The following is a 16,983-nucleotide window of genomic DNA, read 5'->3' on the forward strand; positions in this document are numbered from 1 at the left end:
GGAAGCACAGACACTTTATTGTGTGGCCCCAAGATGAAAGACTCTATTTACAAGCCCCCAGGTGAATGGAAAGCAACCTTCACTTAATATCCAGAAGTCAACTTCTCTTTAATCTCTGTATCCCAAAATAAATTACAGAGACTGTAGCAGTTTGCTGCCTTGCTGCCAAACAGAATTGAAAGCCCTGGACAAATTTGGCAATAAAATATATTTATCTGCCACACTGATTCATGTTGCACCCTATTACATGCTTCACCTGTCAGATTTCCAGTCCTCCTTAGTGAATTGGGCACTGGTAAAGTTTGCCAACCATTCTGAGGCTAGTCTGAAGAAATATGTGATCAAGACTGTGAGTATAGATTCTGCAGTGATTTACCATGTGGCCCTGTTAAGTTTTGATTTTGCTGATACTCTGTTGAGGGGATCTGTCTGTACAAGATGACATGGTTTAGATTATCCTTTCTCACTAAGGGTTTCAGAAACAACATTTTGAATACTGATCTCATGGAGGAAGTTGTCTTTAAGACATGTCTTTCATGAAGTGCTGAAGGAAACAGACCCTTACTACATTAGAAGCTGTTTAGGGCCTCCTATCCTTCCTTTCCCAGGTGAAGCCAAAAGAAGAATAAAAACCTTCTTGCCATCCAATAAATGCACTTAAGCATCAAACTTTCATGCTTCACTAAGATGGCTAAATGTGTCCATAGGTTCATGGGTGCTTATTAGGCTATTGATCTGTGAGGATCTTAAAATGCCCAGCCTTACATTCCTATGTTAGTTTTTAGCCCTTATATTTGTATGCAATAACCCAGAGGTGGCAGAACAAGGAAATGTTGGACCTATCCATGAGGAACATGGGTGCTAAACCAGGAGTGAATTTGCAGTTTTCAATCCATTTGTCCAAAATACGCTTGGCTAGAGTAAGGTAAGTACTTTGCTTTATGTAGAATGGAAGACAGTTCCATAGAAGAGGTATTCTCTTTGATCCATTCCTACCCATCAACATATTCTAGTTATGTTGCAAAAGAGATTGAGATCCCTCAGGTGGGTGTTCATGTTACCATTGGACTTGTAAATGTGTAAAAGATCTGATAGGATAGGATTTGGTGAGGTTGTTTACACAAGGCAGAGATTGCCTCTTAGTAGCTTGTATGATACCTAAAAGAGGAACAAGGCTTTGTAACAGACTGCATAACGTTTGTGATTTAGATCAAAGAGTATGTTCCTAACTCACCTCTCAAATGTACCTCATTATGAGGAGTGTTCTTTATTTTGAGTCATAGAAGTCCATGTACATTCAATGTTAAGAATTTTTTTTAATTAATAACCATGGTAGATAATAGTGAATCATATTAATTCAAAACAACATTTACAAGTATAAAGCAATGCATTTTAACCATCCTGATAGCTTCATAGTTGGAGTTGTTAGCAAGCTGCTAGAATGTGCTCCATGTTTTTGTCCACTAGTTCCATATTATCAAATATAGTGTTCCACAAACATTTTGGAGATAGAAGGTTGAGAGCTGTGACCCCCAATGATTCGGGCACACTGGTCCTGAACATTATCTAGGGCTGCCCATGGGGAGGGAGTCCATTCTCCAAATTCTACCCTGCTAAGAGAGCCATCACCAAGGACTAGAGGGATCTAAAGAGGGTTTCATCTGGCTGTGTCTTTGGACTCTTATTGTCTCCTCCAGAAAGAGCTTCCTTAAGAGACCAACCTATCTTATTTGAACTCTTAGTACAGACCCATACTTCGCTGCTGAAAGGCTTTTTTAGAAAGTGTTCTGTATTTTGAAGAGGAGTGGTGTGCCAGTCTTGCAAAATCCATATTTTAAAGTGGAAATATGGTTTCTTTCCCATATTAGGCATTAGACACTTCAACTAACACAGCCAGTACATTTTGCTCCAGAAGTTGTCAGTTCAGTGGGTTGTGACACTATTATTATATTTGAATGGTGTCATAGAACATGATAGATATCCTCTGCATTATCACAGTTTGCGCTACACAGGGGCAAAGACTCCTGTTTCACTATGTTTGGACTCTTTTCTGCTACATTTTGCCATTTGGGTTTTCTTCCAGCAGTGTTTACCAAAGTATTGACCATGGCAGGTGAAGTTTTGCTGGAAAAGAATCACCATTTATTGCTTGACTTGGACAGTTGGCTCCTATTGGCCACATTTGGGGGGGGGGGTTCTCGTGTCTTCCATGCAGTTGGAGCTGTTATGGGTTCAATCACTGAGGGTAACTATAAACATGGAGAAGTCTGTCTTATCACACGTCAGGAAATTCCCATCAGGGGCACATAGATAGACATTTCTCAGTACTGGTCATTGCTGCCATTGGCAAGGGCCCAGGAAGCCCTGATATTGAAAGCCTGGAGTGAAGATGCAAGACTTGATCCAGCATTGGATCCTACAGTGCCTTCTGTGCTTAATGACTTTTACAGTCTTCATAGTGCCATCTGTGCAGGTAGGGATGCAAGGTTAAGAGCTGAATCGCTGTGCAGATGCCATACATTTACAGATTTTCACTTGGCATCATTCTTGTCACTGATCTGTGGAGTGGTGAATATTTTCTGTAGGTCTCCAATTTGTAGAACCAAAGTCATCATGGGTCTTGAAAAGAGTTGCTTCTTTAGTGAGGTGTCAAGGTTTCCTCTTCTTCTCCATGGCTCATGGGAGTAGTACATCCAGAAAGAGTATACTACATTTACCAGTTGGAGCTATGCATAGTACTCTTAACCATGAAGGTCTTGGAGACAAAACTGCTTTTGAGACAACTCCTCATTTGCTCAGATGTCTAGTCCATCTTAATGGTATGTAAATAAGAGGACATGAGGTTGTGCCATCTCAGCATACAGGTAAGATGTATCTTGTAGTAGAACATAAGTTGAGTTATCACCATTTCTCCAGTTTACATTCAAAGGGAAGAGAATGTACTGGTACAGTTTATGGACATCTTCTCCAGTCCTCTCCTGTAGTTTTAGTTTCTGAAACTTTGCTTAGTTTAAATTTCCCAGAAGTGTTGGACTGCAGAAATTGACCTGTTTGACACTTGTAGAATGCTTTCTATTACTTTTTTAATCACTGCAGCAGGACAAGGGTATGTTCCTCATCCTGTGATATGCAATAGTCCTGCACACTTTCACATGGCTTCCACTAATCCCATGCATCACCACAGACTTCAGTGAAAAAAGACAGGTGCTAATTATCATTATCCCATGGTGGTTCAGAAGAGTGTGGTTTCAGGACCTGGGATTCCTGGTGATACAAAGAACAGAACCAAACCAACGATTAAAGGAGAAACTGTAGCAAAAAATACTGCAAATCCAAAAGAACCCAGAGTCTTAGTGGACATACTGAGTTCTTTTGGATTTGCGGAATTCCTGTTGATACAGGAGACTCTGCTGGTCATTGCCAAAGATGTCCACCAAGGTTGGTGCAACAGATGGCTCTACCTCAGGGCCATGATCCTGATGTTGACCTTGTGATCCTGCTGGACCACATGGCTTAGGTGTTAAAAATGAATGAAGCTGTCAGGAAGTTTTCTGCTTGACCTACCTATGCCTCCAGGTAGAAGAAATTTGCCATATGAGGGAAGCTGCACCATATATTGCCCCAGTCAATCACCCTACAACTTATCCTGACTAACCTCAGGTAGCTTTATGAGCTGGACATTGTTTATCCCATTGCCAAGGTGCATGTGTCAACTACTTCGCCTTGTGACGTACTGGAGGATTGCTTCAACTATAGCTTCAGTTATATTAAAGCACAGTAAAGACTAGGCATAGTACATATAATGTCATCAGAGGATAAGAAGGGGTAGACAAATATGAAATAAAATAAATTAAACTAACAGAACACAAGAATAATTTGAATCAGAGCTAAAAAAAGAATACAGAAAGTATTTTTATTGCCACCAAAGTAGGCAAAATTAAAAAAGCGTGATTTTAAGAAACTTGGTGTTGGCCAGAGCACATCACTCTTCACAACTCTGTGGCAGTAGATTTCAAAGTTGTGGGTCTGACGAGTAAAGGACCTAACTGCAGGAATTTCAAGCAGTACCCTTGGAACAATGATCAATGCTATAATGGTAGGGCAGGAACTCTTTGGAGATAAAGATCAAAGTAACATAGAGGTAAAGACATTAAGCAGTATGTGAACATATCAACATCCATGGCAGATTCCAGAGTATGGGAGTAGTATAATGATAATGGGGTACACAATTAAATGCACTTTGAAGGTCTATGGTAGCTACAAGTGATCAAGCACAGCGCTGGTCAGCTCCAGCTAAAGGGAATTACAGACATCCAAATATGAAACAGCTGAGGTATGAACAACGACAGAAAAGCCCTGAGAAGGAACCAATGCTTAATCTGGATAGTATTTTTCAAGTAGTTGCAAGAGGATTCAAGAAACAAATTGCAGCCTGCTACCATTATAAATAATACGGGGAACAAGGGAGGAGCACTGGTGCCCCTTAAAGTGGCATCAGCTGCCAGTACCTCATCTTTATTGAGAGTCTCAACATCTTTAAAGATCATGGCCCTATATCAGTTGGTCAGGGCAGTTCTTTAAAGGAGTTCTGTATCTCAGCCACCTTTGAAGATTCCCTGCCTCACCTGACTCTAAACTTGATGACTGATAAGCTGGTTTGTCTCATGTTTGCAACTACTGTTTTAGCACCACTGAAGTTAACTTTTTGGACTGCCCTTTCCAGGTGTCTACTACCTCAGCTCAAGTGCTTATCATTAAAACAAAGCCCACTTTCATGATGAAAAAGTCATCAACTCCAAAACCATTGAATACAACCATAAAATGATCAGACAACCTAAAATAGCAACTGCCCTACAGCAAACATGCCAAATCTTCCAAAATAACTCTCCCACAACCTTATTCTATAAAACTATGTAGCACTCACAGAATCCTGACTGTAACCCTAAAACTTTCCTCCCCAACATAAATTTCCTACATGCTCCTTAATTCTAAACCTCCCCTCCTGCTCTCTAAACCTAGTTTACCAGATCACTTCCAAACCATAAATTCTCACTCTTATTCCCTAAATCTAAATTCTCCAATCTTCGTTAAAACTCTTTCTGCCCTTAAACCTAAATTCCTTAATCATTACCTAACCCTAAAACTTCCATATTCTTCATCAACCCTAACATTCCCATCCTACTTCCCAAACTAAAATTTAAAATTGATTTCTAATCCTAAACTCAATTCCCACTTCCTGACCCTAAGCCTAAATCACCCAATTAGCAAGCTAACAGAATAAATGGACACACACCCATTCACTGACACTGCCAAACTGCAAACAGGTGCATCTTGTTTACAAAAAACAGCATAAAGCAACATTCATGTAAGTACAGTTTAGCCAACAATAAATCAGCATGTGAACTAACACAGTTTGGCTTGATACTACAAATCTTATATTTGACATAAGCAGAACCGATAAAATGATTGGAACCCGTAAGCATGCAGGACTTTGGAGCTGCAGATCCTCATGTATAGCAAGATAAATAATTACAATAAAAAAAAATTGGATACCAGTAATTAAGGAGAGAAATTATTATATCAGGTACCTCAAGCTGACAGGCTGTTGTTAGACTTTTCAGTGTTTGTTTAGTTCATAGTAAATCCTCTCTTTGATTGCTGGTATCTTGCTTATTGTTTACCGTGTTAGTATTTTACAGATTTTTAGTATTTTGCTTCTCATGTGTGAGTACCGTTATTTTGGCTTTTAAAAAATATTGGATGCCCCTAGGACTATTCCTCTTGGAAATAGTTTCCAAAATGTCCTTGAACCTACCCCATTTTTTTTTTTTGCAGGGGTGGAAAGTAGGGCTGAGAGATGGAAAACACCCTAGATGTGCATTATCGGCTCAGATTTCACTTCATGTGGATGTATGGATTTAGAAAGGCCAATGAGGTGATACTTCTTTCCTCCAGGAAGTGATGATCTGGCAGTTACTGAATAAAACCAGTCCAAGAGAATTTTCAGCTGCATTATATTTTGCTTTCAAGCAGCCTACTCCCTGTTGGAAAAATGCTATAGTTAAAAGACACTCCATTAGAGACATAGTTGCTTTCAGTGTCTCCTTCAAGAATGAATATCTCTACTGCATGTGCTTTAGCCATTATCAATTCATAACCTCAGCCTTACAGCTATACTACAAAAATAAAATTAAGTAGTATACCTGCATGTTTCATTTCTATGTATCTACCTAGGTTGTATCTTTAGCTATGTTAGTAATTGTTATAGTCTTAGCTTTTATTTCTCTGTTAATCTTTATGTTATATTTTTGAATACTTATTATGTATCCTATCTATATGTACTGATTTGCATCATCTTGTCTCTGTAAATAATTTGTAATTGTTTTCCTGGAGTTTTTCTCCCCGGGTCTCCACAGAAAATGGGCCTTTGACCCAGTCAGATACTACCCGGTAAACAAAGGTGAAGTAAATAAAAATAATAAATAAATAACATCATCAAGCATGATTGTGTTGATCATGACTATAGGAGTTGAGCTTCCATTGACACTTTCAAACTTCTGCTTTCTCAACTTTGTTCTTTGATCTGTCTTCTGTCTCCTTCTATACTGGTCCATTACAGTTTGGGATTCTCCCCAGTCATGTAACTCATGAATGAGGGCCCCTGATATTAAGTGTAGAAGACACAGTATTATTGCATCAGGTAATCTGTGAGGGTACCCTAATTGATGTGTCATTGCTTATCTTCTGTTCACCTGCATTTGGATTGACGTTTGATGTGTTTTTGGGTGTTGGAGTCTCCTGCATGTTGGGCAACTGCATACATCTATATTTTGTGTTAACACTCTCATTTCCAGCTCTTCATTGCTATTTGTTGAGTTGCAGAAGTGTGTTTGCTAGTGGTTGAGCTAAGTCCTGAGCTTGAACTATACATACTTTCTCAACTTTGGCCTTTGATCTGGCTTCTGTCTCCTTCTATACTGGTCCATTACAGTTTGGGATTCACCCCAGTCATGTAACTCATGAATGAAGACCCCTGATGGTATTTATTTATTATTTTTTTTTCTTTCACCTTTGTTTACCGGGTAGTATCCAACTGGGTCAAAGGCCCATAAGTGAATTTCTTGGCATTCATATTGTGAACACATTGTCAGCTGATTGTGATAAGAGACATGCTTAGAACCCTCTATATTATTGTAGTGAGTTATTGATTTATGTTTGTTAGTTAGTAGAATTTAAATTACTAGAATTTAATTTTCAGTATGAAATAAGTGTGTATATACTTTTGGTTCCTATACAGAATCTTGACTGTGATTAAAATGGATATTGTTCAACCTTTAGAACCAGAAACAAGGAACCTGTGTCTGTGCAGCTGAACAGAAAATAACAGGAATCAAGCAGTAAAAGGCTCATGTAGTGTCCAAAACTCTAGGACTATGCCCATATAAGAGAAAACAGTCCACTCCACATAAATAAAGCAAGCAAGAATCTTTAATAAAAAGGTTAAGCACTTTCGCCCCTTCTAATCTGTTGGAACTTCATCAGAACCAAGATAAGAATATTCAGCCGGCTTATATAATAATAATAAAAAAAAAGAGTCATGTGACATGAAACATCATGTGACAGTGAACATTATATGACAGTATTACAATCTTAAGTGAAAAGTTCTAAAATAGAAACAAGTTGTAAAATAAATTGCTAAAAGCCTGTAAGTACACTTAAAAAGTAAAGTAATGAAAAATTACAAAATCATTTAAAACATAAAAGACAGGTATGCTGAGAAAATACTATTATAATTTTTTAGCTCTTAACTTTAAGAAGGTACTAATGAAATGTGATTATTCAAGCCCATGAGATTTGAAGTGTTTAACTTTTAATTGCCAAAATAATTCCGTATTCTCCAGAAACATTTCCCAGTTACCTCCCCTGTTGTTGTGAGAGACTACCTCAAGAATACCAAAAAGAAATGTGTTGTTGTAACTAGTACATGACAGTGTGTGTGCTTATAAAGCAAACTATTAAGATTTATCTTGGATATGTTGTAATAATGCTTGTAGATGCATTTGCAAAGGCATCTTTCTGTTTTGCCAACATAAAAATTATTACAACTAGAGCAGATGGCAATGTAAACTATTCCTTTTGTGGAACAGTTACCTTTTACTAATTTCACTTTTTGGTCCCTACAAAAAACAAATTTCTCCCTCAAGAATGAAAGGACATTGGTTGCAAGCTCCACATGTATATGTGCCTGTTGACAAGCTTTTCGTATATACACTTGGTGCTTTCTCAAACAGGTGTTTTAAATTATTTCCTATTTTATAAATGAAGGAAGGTTTGTCACCAAAAAGACTGCGTAGGTTGGGGTCTGTTTTGAACAAATTCCAGTTATTTTGCATTATACTTTTTATTTCATGGGCAAACCCATCAAATTTAACCACCAAAGAATTAGTAAAGCAAATAGTTGTATCTTCAGTGGCCTTTGTCCTGGGCTTACTCATCTAACCTAGTTCTAAAAAGGGGAGATATTTAGTCTCCCACCCTTTAGTTATCTGTAACCTAATAGTGTTGAGAAAATTATGTGGATACTCCCTTTCTTACAACATGTTGGTAATCTTATTGCATTCTACAAAAAATAAGTCAAAAGTTGAACACATTCTAGCTGCCCTAATCAATTGCTCTTTGAAAACACTTTTTGCAGGTATATGGGTGACAGCTTTTAAAATGTAAATAGACGTTAGCGAAAGTGTCTTTCCTATAAATGGTAGGTTCAAATTTTTTCAACCTCAGATTTTCTGAAATAGAAACATCTAAAAAAATGACATACATGTTTGTCAAAATGGTGGGTAAACTTTAAAAAATCCAGTACTGCTGTGTATGAATTCCATGAATTTAGGTATCTCATCCTCTGCACTCACCCAGATTAAAAATAAGTCATCTAAGTATCTAAAGTAAGATTTCCAACAGGATGAAAAAGTAGAATTCCAAATGTATCTTTTCTCCCACATAAACATTACCAAATTGGCAAAAATCGGGCTCAGGCTGCAGCCATTGCCACCCTCATACCTGCCAGAAGTATTCTCCCTCAGAATAGATAAAGTTGTTTTCTAGCACAAGTTCCAAAGGTCCATAACTAATATAGTTAAGCAGTTATCTAGCTGTGTAAGCTCTAGTAATGGTGAGTGAATAAAATCTAGACCCATCTTGCGGGAATAGATGCAAATGAATCTACCACATCTACTGTTAAAAAGATATTTTTATCATATAAATTATGGGTTAGCTTACTATGAAAATCCCTGTAGTCCTTTTAAATGTGTTGGGTGGCATCTAAAACATTTTTAAGAGTCTTCTCAATGAATATTGCTAGTGGATATGTTTTGGACCCTTGTGCAGAGACTATAAGTCTATAGGGAGAATCATCCACATTTTTATGCACTTTCGGGATTCTGAAGATGACTGGTATGAGGGGATTTCTGATAGAAAGAAGCAGTCTTCTAGGAATAAATCAATCTTCCTATAAGCTATGTTCATTTCAATTTTGGAAACAGTAGTATATATGTTTGTATCTTGTAACTTACTGTAGATTTTACTCAAATAATCAATTTTGTCAGCTATTACAACCTCACCTCCCTTATCTGGTTTCATTACCCTAATAAGGTGGTTATTTCTCAAGGCGTTGAGTGTTAGCTGTTCTTCAGTAATCAGATTTCTGACTTTGAACCTCTTCGCTTTATAAGGATTGTAAAGATCCTTTGTATAACATTTTTCAGAGGTAGCTATAATAGAATTTAAAGGGGGGTTGTAGGTACTTTTCCTTCTGAAGTTGGTGGATGGTGGATTATTGGTACATTTTGTGTGCTCAGATAATTGAGAAGACAAATTCAGTTTTTGTGTGAACAACGTTGGTTCTAAAAGAGCATCTGAAATGTCAGGTGAAGGTTTGAGTACAAATTTGAATGAACCCTTTACTTAGTAGCAAAAATTGGTTGGTAGTAATTTCTAAATTACTATAATTAAAGATTTTGAACCCCTTATAACAGTGTATTTTCCCATCTATAACTTGAATAGTGTCATTTTCTCTAATATTGGGGTTTGAAACCGAGTTAGAATTTAGCTGTAGGTTGTCATTGATACTTCTCACCCTGTTCCTCTTCCCCTGCCTTGTCTTCTCCCATTCCCGGAGGTGGGTTGATAAGGGGAGGGGGCATTTAGCAGAGCTTGCCAGTTTATTTCAGAACTTGTTTCTATTTTAGAACATTTCACTTAAGATTGTAATACTGTCACATGATGTTTCTTGTCATATGATGTTCATTGTCACATGATTTTTTTGATTATATAAGCCGGATGAATACTCTTATATTGGTTCTGATGAAGTCCCAACAGATTAGAAGGGGTGAAAGCGCTTAACCTTTTTATTAAATATTTTTGCTTTCTTTATTTATGTGGAGTGGACTGTTTTATCTTATATTGGCATAGTCCTGGAGGATTGGACACTACTTGAGCCTTTTACTGTTTGATATTGTTCAACCTTTGACAGATTGACACTTCATCTGGGGTTTATTCGTACCTTGTACCCATTGCTTGCTATTGTAAGCCTTGGCTGCTGTGACCCTGAAAAGAATGACAGTGGATATTGATAACTGAATGCATACGTCAATGATATGAGCAGTATAAGATTTCTTTGGTAAGAGTACTTCTTTTGATTTTTTATTACACTAGGTGGAACGTTCAAGAAGGTGCAATGAAGATGTTATTCCTTTGTTGCCTCCACGACCACCAACTGGCCCAAGGAGTGCTCATGCCAGTAGCTCTGCACCTGAAACTGAACATTCTGATTCTTCAGGGCCAGTAAGTTTCACATATAAATAAGATATTTACTAATACTATTTATTTATTTTATTTAATTTTGTCTTCATAGGTTCATATGTGTTTACTGGTTTAATGATCCCAGGGGGCCTTTTTAAGCCTTGATCTGATGTTGACCTTTTCATTCTTCCTCAATGTATGGGTTATGGATCCAACCTCGGATCTGTCTCAGCCAGATTCTACAGACTTCTGATCCAACTCTTGAGCTCCTCCCCCTACCAGTAATGCCCCAGTCCATCCCCAGTTCCTCAAATCTCATTTGTCGCCATCTCGCACAAACATGGATCCTCTCTCTGAGCATTTTGTCAGGCTTCTAGGTTAAACATTTATTTTTTTCAAAAATACCCCTCTGTTATATCTAAATTAGATTTTTCTGTCCTTTTCTTACCCTTTTTAACGGTATTCTTTACTACCATTTTTGGTAGTTTTTCTACCTTTGGTGTAGTTTAAAAAAAGAAAAAAAGACTATATTTCTTTGCTCCTTTACTTTCTTTCTGTAGTTTGCAGTTGTTACTATGGCTGAGAAGCCTACAGGGCTTAAAATATGTACTTCATATGGGCACAAAATTCCAAATTTGGATGCGCACAAGAAGTGCGTTTATTGTTTAGGGGCAGCACATCTGGGTACGAACTGTACTATTTGTATGGGGTTTAACTCCAGGGCTATAGCTGACAGACAAAACAAGTTAGTCCTTAAAGGGTTACTCCCCCTTCCTCTTCTTCTTCTTCTTCTTCCCTGGGCTCAAACCCTTAAGAAATCATCCAAGGCTCCATTGGAGCACAGAAAAAGATCTCTGCCTAAGTCTTCGAAGACTTCTTCATCCTCAGACCTCCTCAAAAAATATGGAGGTCTTTGGATCTGATCTCATGGGATCCAAAGAGGAAGTCTATGGATCCTAAGCCTTCAGATTCAATAGTCATTTTGTGTACTTCTCCTGTTCAACCTATGGATCTGAAACCATCAGATCCGAGTTCTTCATAGACCCTATATCTCCTTGACTGCACTCTCCTCTCATGGAAATTGTGAGGAAGCACTCCAGACCTCAGTCTACCACCTCACATAAATCCACATACGCGGAGGTTCTCTCAAAAACTTACTGAAACACCAGAGACCTCCAAAAACACAAGACTGCTACAACTAACAATCTCCACAGCACCCATGACACAAAGCAACACCAGTGTCACACCCAACAAGCCAGTAAAAAAACAATTTTTCTTGTCATTGTAGGCTCAATACAGAAACAAACAGATGTCCCACTCACCAGACTGGACAAGGAGTAAGTCATGGTCAGCTGCCTGTCCAGTGCTAGGATTTATTAGATCATGCATGCACTCAGGTCTCTCAGCAACAAGTACCGTTATGACTCTGTCATAGTTCATGTTGGTGTGAATGACCTGAGACATACCTCACTGGGCTATGTGAAGAGAGACATGGTTGAGCTTTCTGAGTATGTTTCCCATGCACGTGTGTCCCTAGCCTTGAGTAGCATAGTACCCTCACCTTCAATAATTCCACAGTATAAATAAAAAATGATTTATTTCAATAATTGGCTCAGCTTTTGGTGTCATTCAGAGGGGATCCATTTCCTGGGAACAACCTGGGAAGCCATGGTCTAACAAACTCGCTGCTTTGCCAGAGGTGGTTTGCACCTGGCACCTCTAGGCTTTTGGCTGCTGGCAAAGGCCCCCATAGTGCTTTGTTTTAATCAAACTCTTGAAAACAACATTACTGATGTGAAATTAACCAATCAGAGCAAAATAAAGATCATGCTGCTAAATGCTAGGAACTTAAACCAAAAACTGCACTCCCTGGAAGCACTTCAATCACTAGAAGATGTAGATGTTTGTGCAGTCACAGAAATGTGGTTCAAGGCCTCAGAGAGTACCCCAACCTTGCAAGGCTACAATGCCTTCCAGACCGTTAGACTGAAAAATGGATGTGTGAAAAGCAAAGAAGGCAATGTTTCAATCTATATTAGAGATAAATTCACCTCCCATCTAGTTAGACTGGACAACTCCATGGAGTTACTCCAGGTCCAGGTTATGGTGAGTAAAACCTCCATTCAAGTCATACCCAGTTATAGATCCCCCTCCATGGGTCACAATGCCCACGAAGCCTACTTGACCAAATTGGAGACATCCAAATTTTACACTAGTTATGGAGGGATTTCTATTATCTCACCATCAACTGGGAAACCTACTTTAGCCTTGACTCGTTAGCACAAAAGTTCTGTGACTTTGTTAATTCAAATGCTCTGGAACAACTTGTCCATACCCCGACAAGGGGAACAAACATTCTGGATCTGGTCTTTACCAACATGTCAAACAGATGCACTGCCACAACTGTCGGACCTTCATTAGTTAAAACTGACCACAAATCAGCCACCTTCGAGCTGGCACTAACACCAGAACTCACAAACAGTGAAATCAGACTAAACAACTTCACCAAGGCAAACTGTACTCTCCTAGGTGAAGGTATAAATGCACTCCAAGCCCCACCCCAAGTTGGAAGTGGTAACTGCGCTGAAGCTTACACTAAAGCCCTGTACAATCACTTGCATAAGTGTATAAACTCGGCCATACCAGAAAGAATCAAAGCCAGAGCCCCAAGTAAAAACAAGCTGCCATGGTAGACATCCAGCATCAACAAACTTTACAATAAACGCAAAACATGGCTGTCCAAGAAATCAAAGGCAAGGCCCTAACAATAGAAAAGCACCCTCCTCAGCCTCAACAGGCAAATAAAACAATTTGTCAAATCCTCCAAGGACGCCTTTGAGAGAAACTTAGCAAGTGCAGCAAAGGATAACCATAAGGCTTTTTAAGGTGGCCAATGGTATCACACATACTAACACCACAGAGATAGCAGACTTGCTAGTGGATAGGTTTGGTGAAAATTTTACTCCCTTATCCCCTCCTAACTTACAACAAACCTTCCCCCAAACCTCCCCACCCACCCTACATATCTGAAGAGCAGGTCCTCAAAGCCTTGTCCAAGGCAAAAAACACAGCCTCTATGGGACCAAACGACATCCCAGGCTGTCTTCTGAACAGGCTAAAACATGAACTAGCATCACCACTAAGTACCCTTTTCAATCATAAACTAACTACAGGCTTTGTTCCTACGGAATGAAGAACAGTTATTCCCCCTCCACAAAAATGGCCTAGCAACAGACCCAGGGAATTGCAGACCCATAAACCTGACCAGCCTCATCTGTAAGGCAATGAAACGTATCATTATGGATCTCATAAATATGGGATATGTCTCCAGTGCCAGGAATTTGGTCAGTTCATTAGACAGACAAGACTTTTTAAGTTACCAGCCCCGTTCTATAAATAATTCTGTTCCGCTCAGGTTCATCACTACATATGCTCGCAATTCAGACAAACTCATACAAGCAGTGAACAGACACTGGAATATTTTACAATATGATCATGATGTTGTTAACATTATCCCTGACCATTGTTTATTCTCATTTCGGAAAGGGAAGAACTTGGGATGTTCTTCGTTTTCCATTGCTGCAGTCCTTACTATTGGGTATAGTCCGCATCCAGTCGGCCCGAATACCAGAGTATAAGGCTGACGTCGGTCAGGGCGCATTAGACTGACGTCAGTACGTCAGGGTACTAATGCGCATGACCGCGCCATATCCTCAGTCTTTTGCCGCGTGGTCCGATGCAGAAGCAGTTTTGCGAGTGCAGGTTGGCGTTCTGAAATATTTCCGAAACCGGAGTTTCAGACCGAATCAGAGTTGGCTAAGTACTGCTGGGGAACATTTTGGTTTTTCTTGCCTCAGTATTTAACCGGATGTCAGAAAAAGTGAATAACTGTATTTCTTGTGGGAAACAAATACCTCATAGGGATTACCATACATTGTGTATACCTTGTTTAGGGCCTGAGCACGACGTTGTTGGTTGCCGCTCTTGTGCTAGGTTTAACAAACGCACTATTAAGAGGAGGTTAGACTGTGCCAGATTAGTGTTTGGGAAACGTTGCAATTATAAAATGCCGTCGGATGCCCCGACCCCCGCCTCGCCCACGCAGCGCACGGACACAACAGCGGAGCCTAGGGTCGATGCACCCGCCGTCCCGCACGCCGGTTCTTTAGGAGGCTCAGTGGAGCCTGAGGTTTTGCCAGGAGTTTCTATGGAGTCTCAGGCAGAAACTTTACTGTTACAGGATGTACCCTCTCAGGAGGCAGGCCAGGCTGAGGGGGCTTCTCAGGTAACTATTCTTCCCTCTCTTCCCAAAGTAGTTAGAGCCTCCTTCTGTTGCCAAAACTTCTTTTAGAGGTAGGCCAAGTTCAGCTTCAGTAGGGGCTTCTCCTAGCATTTCGGGTTCTGTACCTAAGAAACATATGCTTAAAATGGCAGAAGATTTGATTACTATGATTAGAGGTTCTATGGGCCCTCCTGATAAGAGGCCTAGGGTGGAACCAGAGTTTGACAGTTTTGAACAGGGTTCAGGGGCTTCTGAGTCTTCTGGAAGATTTGCAGGAGTATCCTCATTATTCTGATTCTGATGTGGATGATGCCACTCCTTCGGCTTCTCCTCCTGAGGATTTTTCATTTTCAGAGACTCTGCATTCCATGAGGGAGCACTTTAAATGGGAAGGCCAGGATTACTCTGATTCCAGGAAGAGGCTTAGGGAATTCTTGTTTTTACCCCAGCATAGGCCCTTAGCTATACCTCCTGTGTTAAATGTGGTGGAAGATGTTTTTGCTGAGGCTTCCCTGAACCCTGATTCTTTGCCTCCTGCTCCTGTTAAACCTGATAGGTACTATAGGGTGCCCAAGCTCATAAGTATTTGTTTAAGAGTCCTAGGGCGGACCCAGAAACTGTTTCTCAGGGGCCTAAAGGTGTTAAGGCCTCTGTGGTTAAAAATCCTGTTCCCACTGACAAAGAGGCAAGGGCGTTGGATAGGTGGGGTAAGAAAGTGTATACTTCTTCCACTCTAGCCATGAGAGCGTTGAATTGTCAGTTTCACATGCTGAAATATCAAAATTATCTCCTTTCACAATTGAAATCTAAGGTGGATGCTTTGGCGGAAGGTATTGATTGTAAAGAATTGCTGGATTTAGTTTATGTGTCTGAACAAGTGGGCAAGCATTCTTTGCAATGTGGTTTTGATGCTGTGCAGGCCTCCTCGAGGGTGGCTGCCACTAGTTCTGTTCTTCGCAGACATGCCTGGTTGAGGGATCAAAATTTGGCTGAGCATGTTAAGACAAGGATTTTGGATGCTCCTTTACAGTCTGATGTGTTGTTTGGTTCACCTGTGGAAGCAGTTTTAAAGAAAATGGAGGACAAAGCTAAGTCTATGCAAACTGTTAAAGATTTCTTGCAGGTACAGCCACCAAGTTTAGTAGAAATTGGCCTGCTAAGGGGTGGACATATCCTGCTTATGATTCCCAGTCTAGGGGTAGGTCTAGACGTGGTAGGGCAGGGCTCAAGGTTCTTTTAGGCCTAGAACAGGGAGTTCACCTGCTCAGACTTCTGGTGAGGGCAGGGGTCAGTCCTTTCGTAAACAGACCCAATGACCTGCCTTTTCAGCTGCCAGTAGATTCTCGTCTGGCAGCTCCTTTGGGAGGACGACTATCTCTTTTCAAAGAAAATTGGGATTTAATTACTCAAGACAGATGGGTGTTGGACATCATTCACCACGGTTACAGATTTTATTTCCATACAATGCCCCTTTCAAAGGCATGCCAGACGTTCCTCCTCCACAAAGAAGAGAGGCTCACAAGCAAGTTTCTCAGTTACTCCAAATGGGGGCCATTCAGCCAGTCCCTGTATCAGAAAGGGGCCTAGGATTTTATTCTCGCATGTTCCTAGTACCAAAGAAGGGGAACACGTGGAGACCGATTTTGGATTTATCTCTCCTCAACACTTATCTGGACATTCCCAAGTTCAAGATGTTGACGTTACAACAGCTTTTACCCCTGCTGGGCAAAGATCACTGGATGGTAACTTTAGATCTCAAGGAAGCTTACCTTCATGTGCCTATCAGGCTAAGTTGCAGGAAGTATCTGCGGTTTCGAGCTGGAGATTCTCATTATCAGTTCTCTGCATTGCCCTTTGGCTTATCTACTGCGTCCAGAGTATTCACAAAGGTTCTGGCTCCA

At 40.0% G+C, this 16,983-nt stretch overlaps 1 protein-coding gene across 4 annotated transcripts in view; it reads left to right on the top strand.

Moving 5' to 3' along the window:
• ERICH3 (glutamate rich 3) overlaps positions 1 to 16,983 on the top strand; it is a 1,772,788-nt gene that overhangs the window by 541,092 nt on the left and 1,214,713 nt on the right. For all 4 annotated transcript variants that reach the window (XM_044085800.1, XM_044085803.1, XM_044085802.1 and 1 more), the window contains one exon: positions 10,714 to 10,842. In XM_044085800.1, coding sequence (XP_043941735.1) covers positions 10,714 to 10,842 — 129 coding nt within the window. The remainder of the gene's footprint in view (positions 1 to 10,713; positions 10,843 to 16,983) is intronic.

The sequence above is a fragment of the Protopterus annectens genome, chromosome 10.part0 (genome assembly GCF_019279795.1).
Source record: "Protopterus annectens isolate FY-2018-M chromosome 10.part0, PAN1.0, whole genome shotgun sequence".
Taxonomy (NCBI): domain Eukaryota; kingdom Metazoa; phylum Chordata; order Ceratodontiformes; family Protopteridae; genus Protopterus; species Protopterus annectens.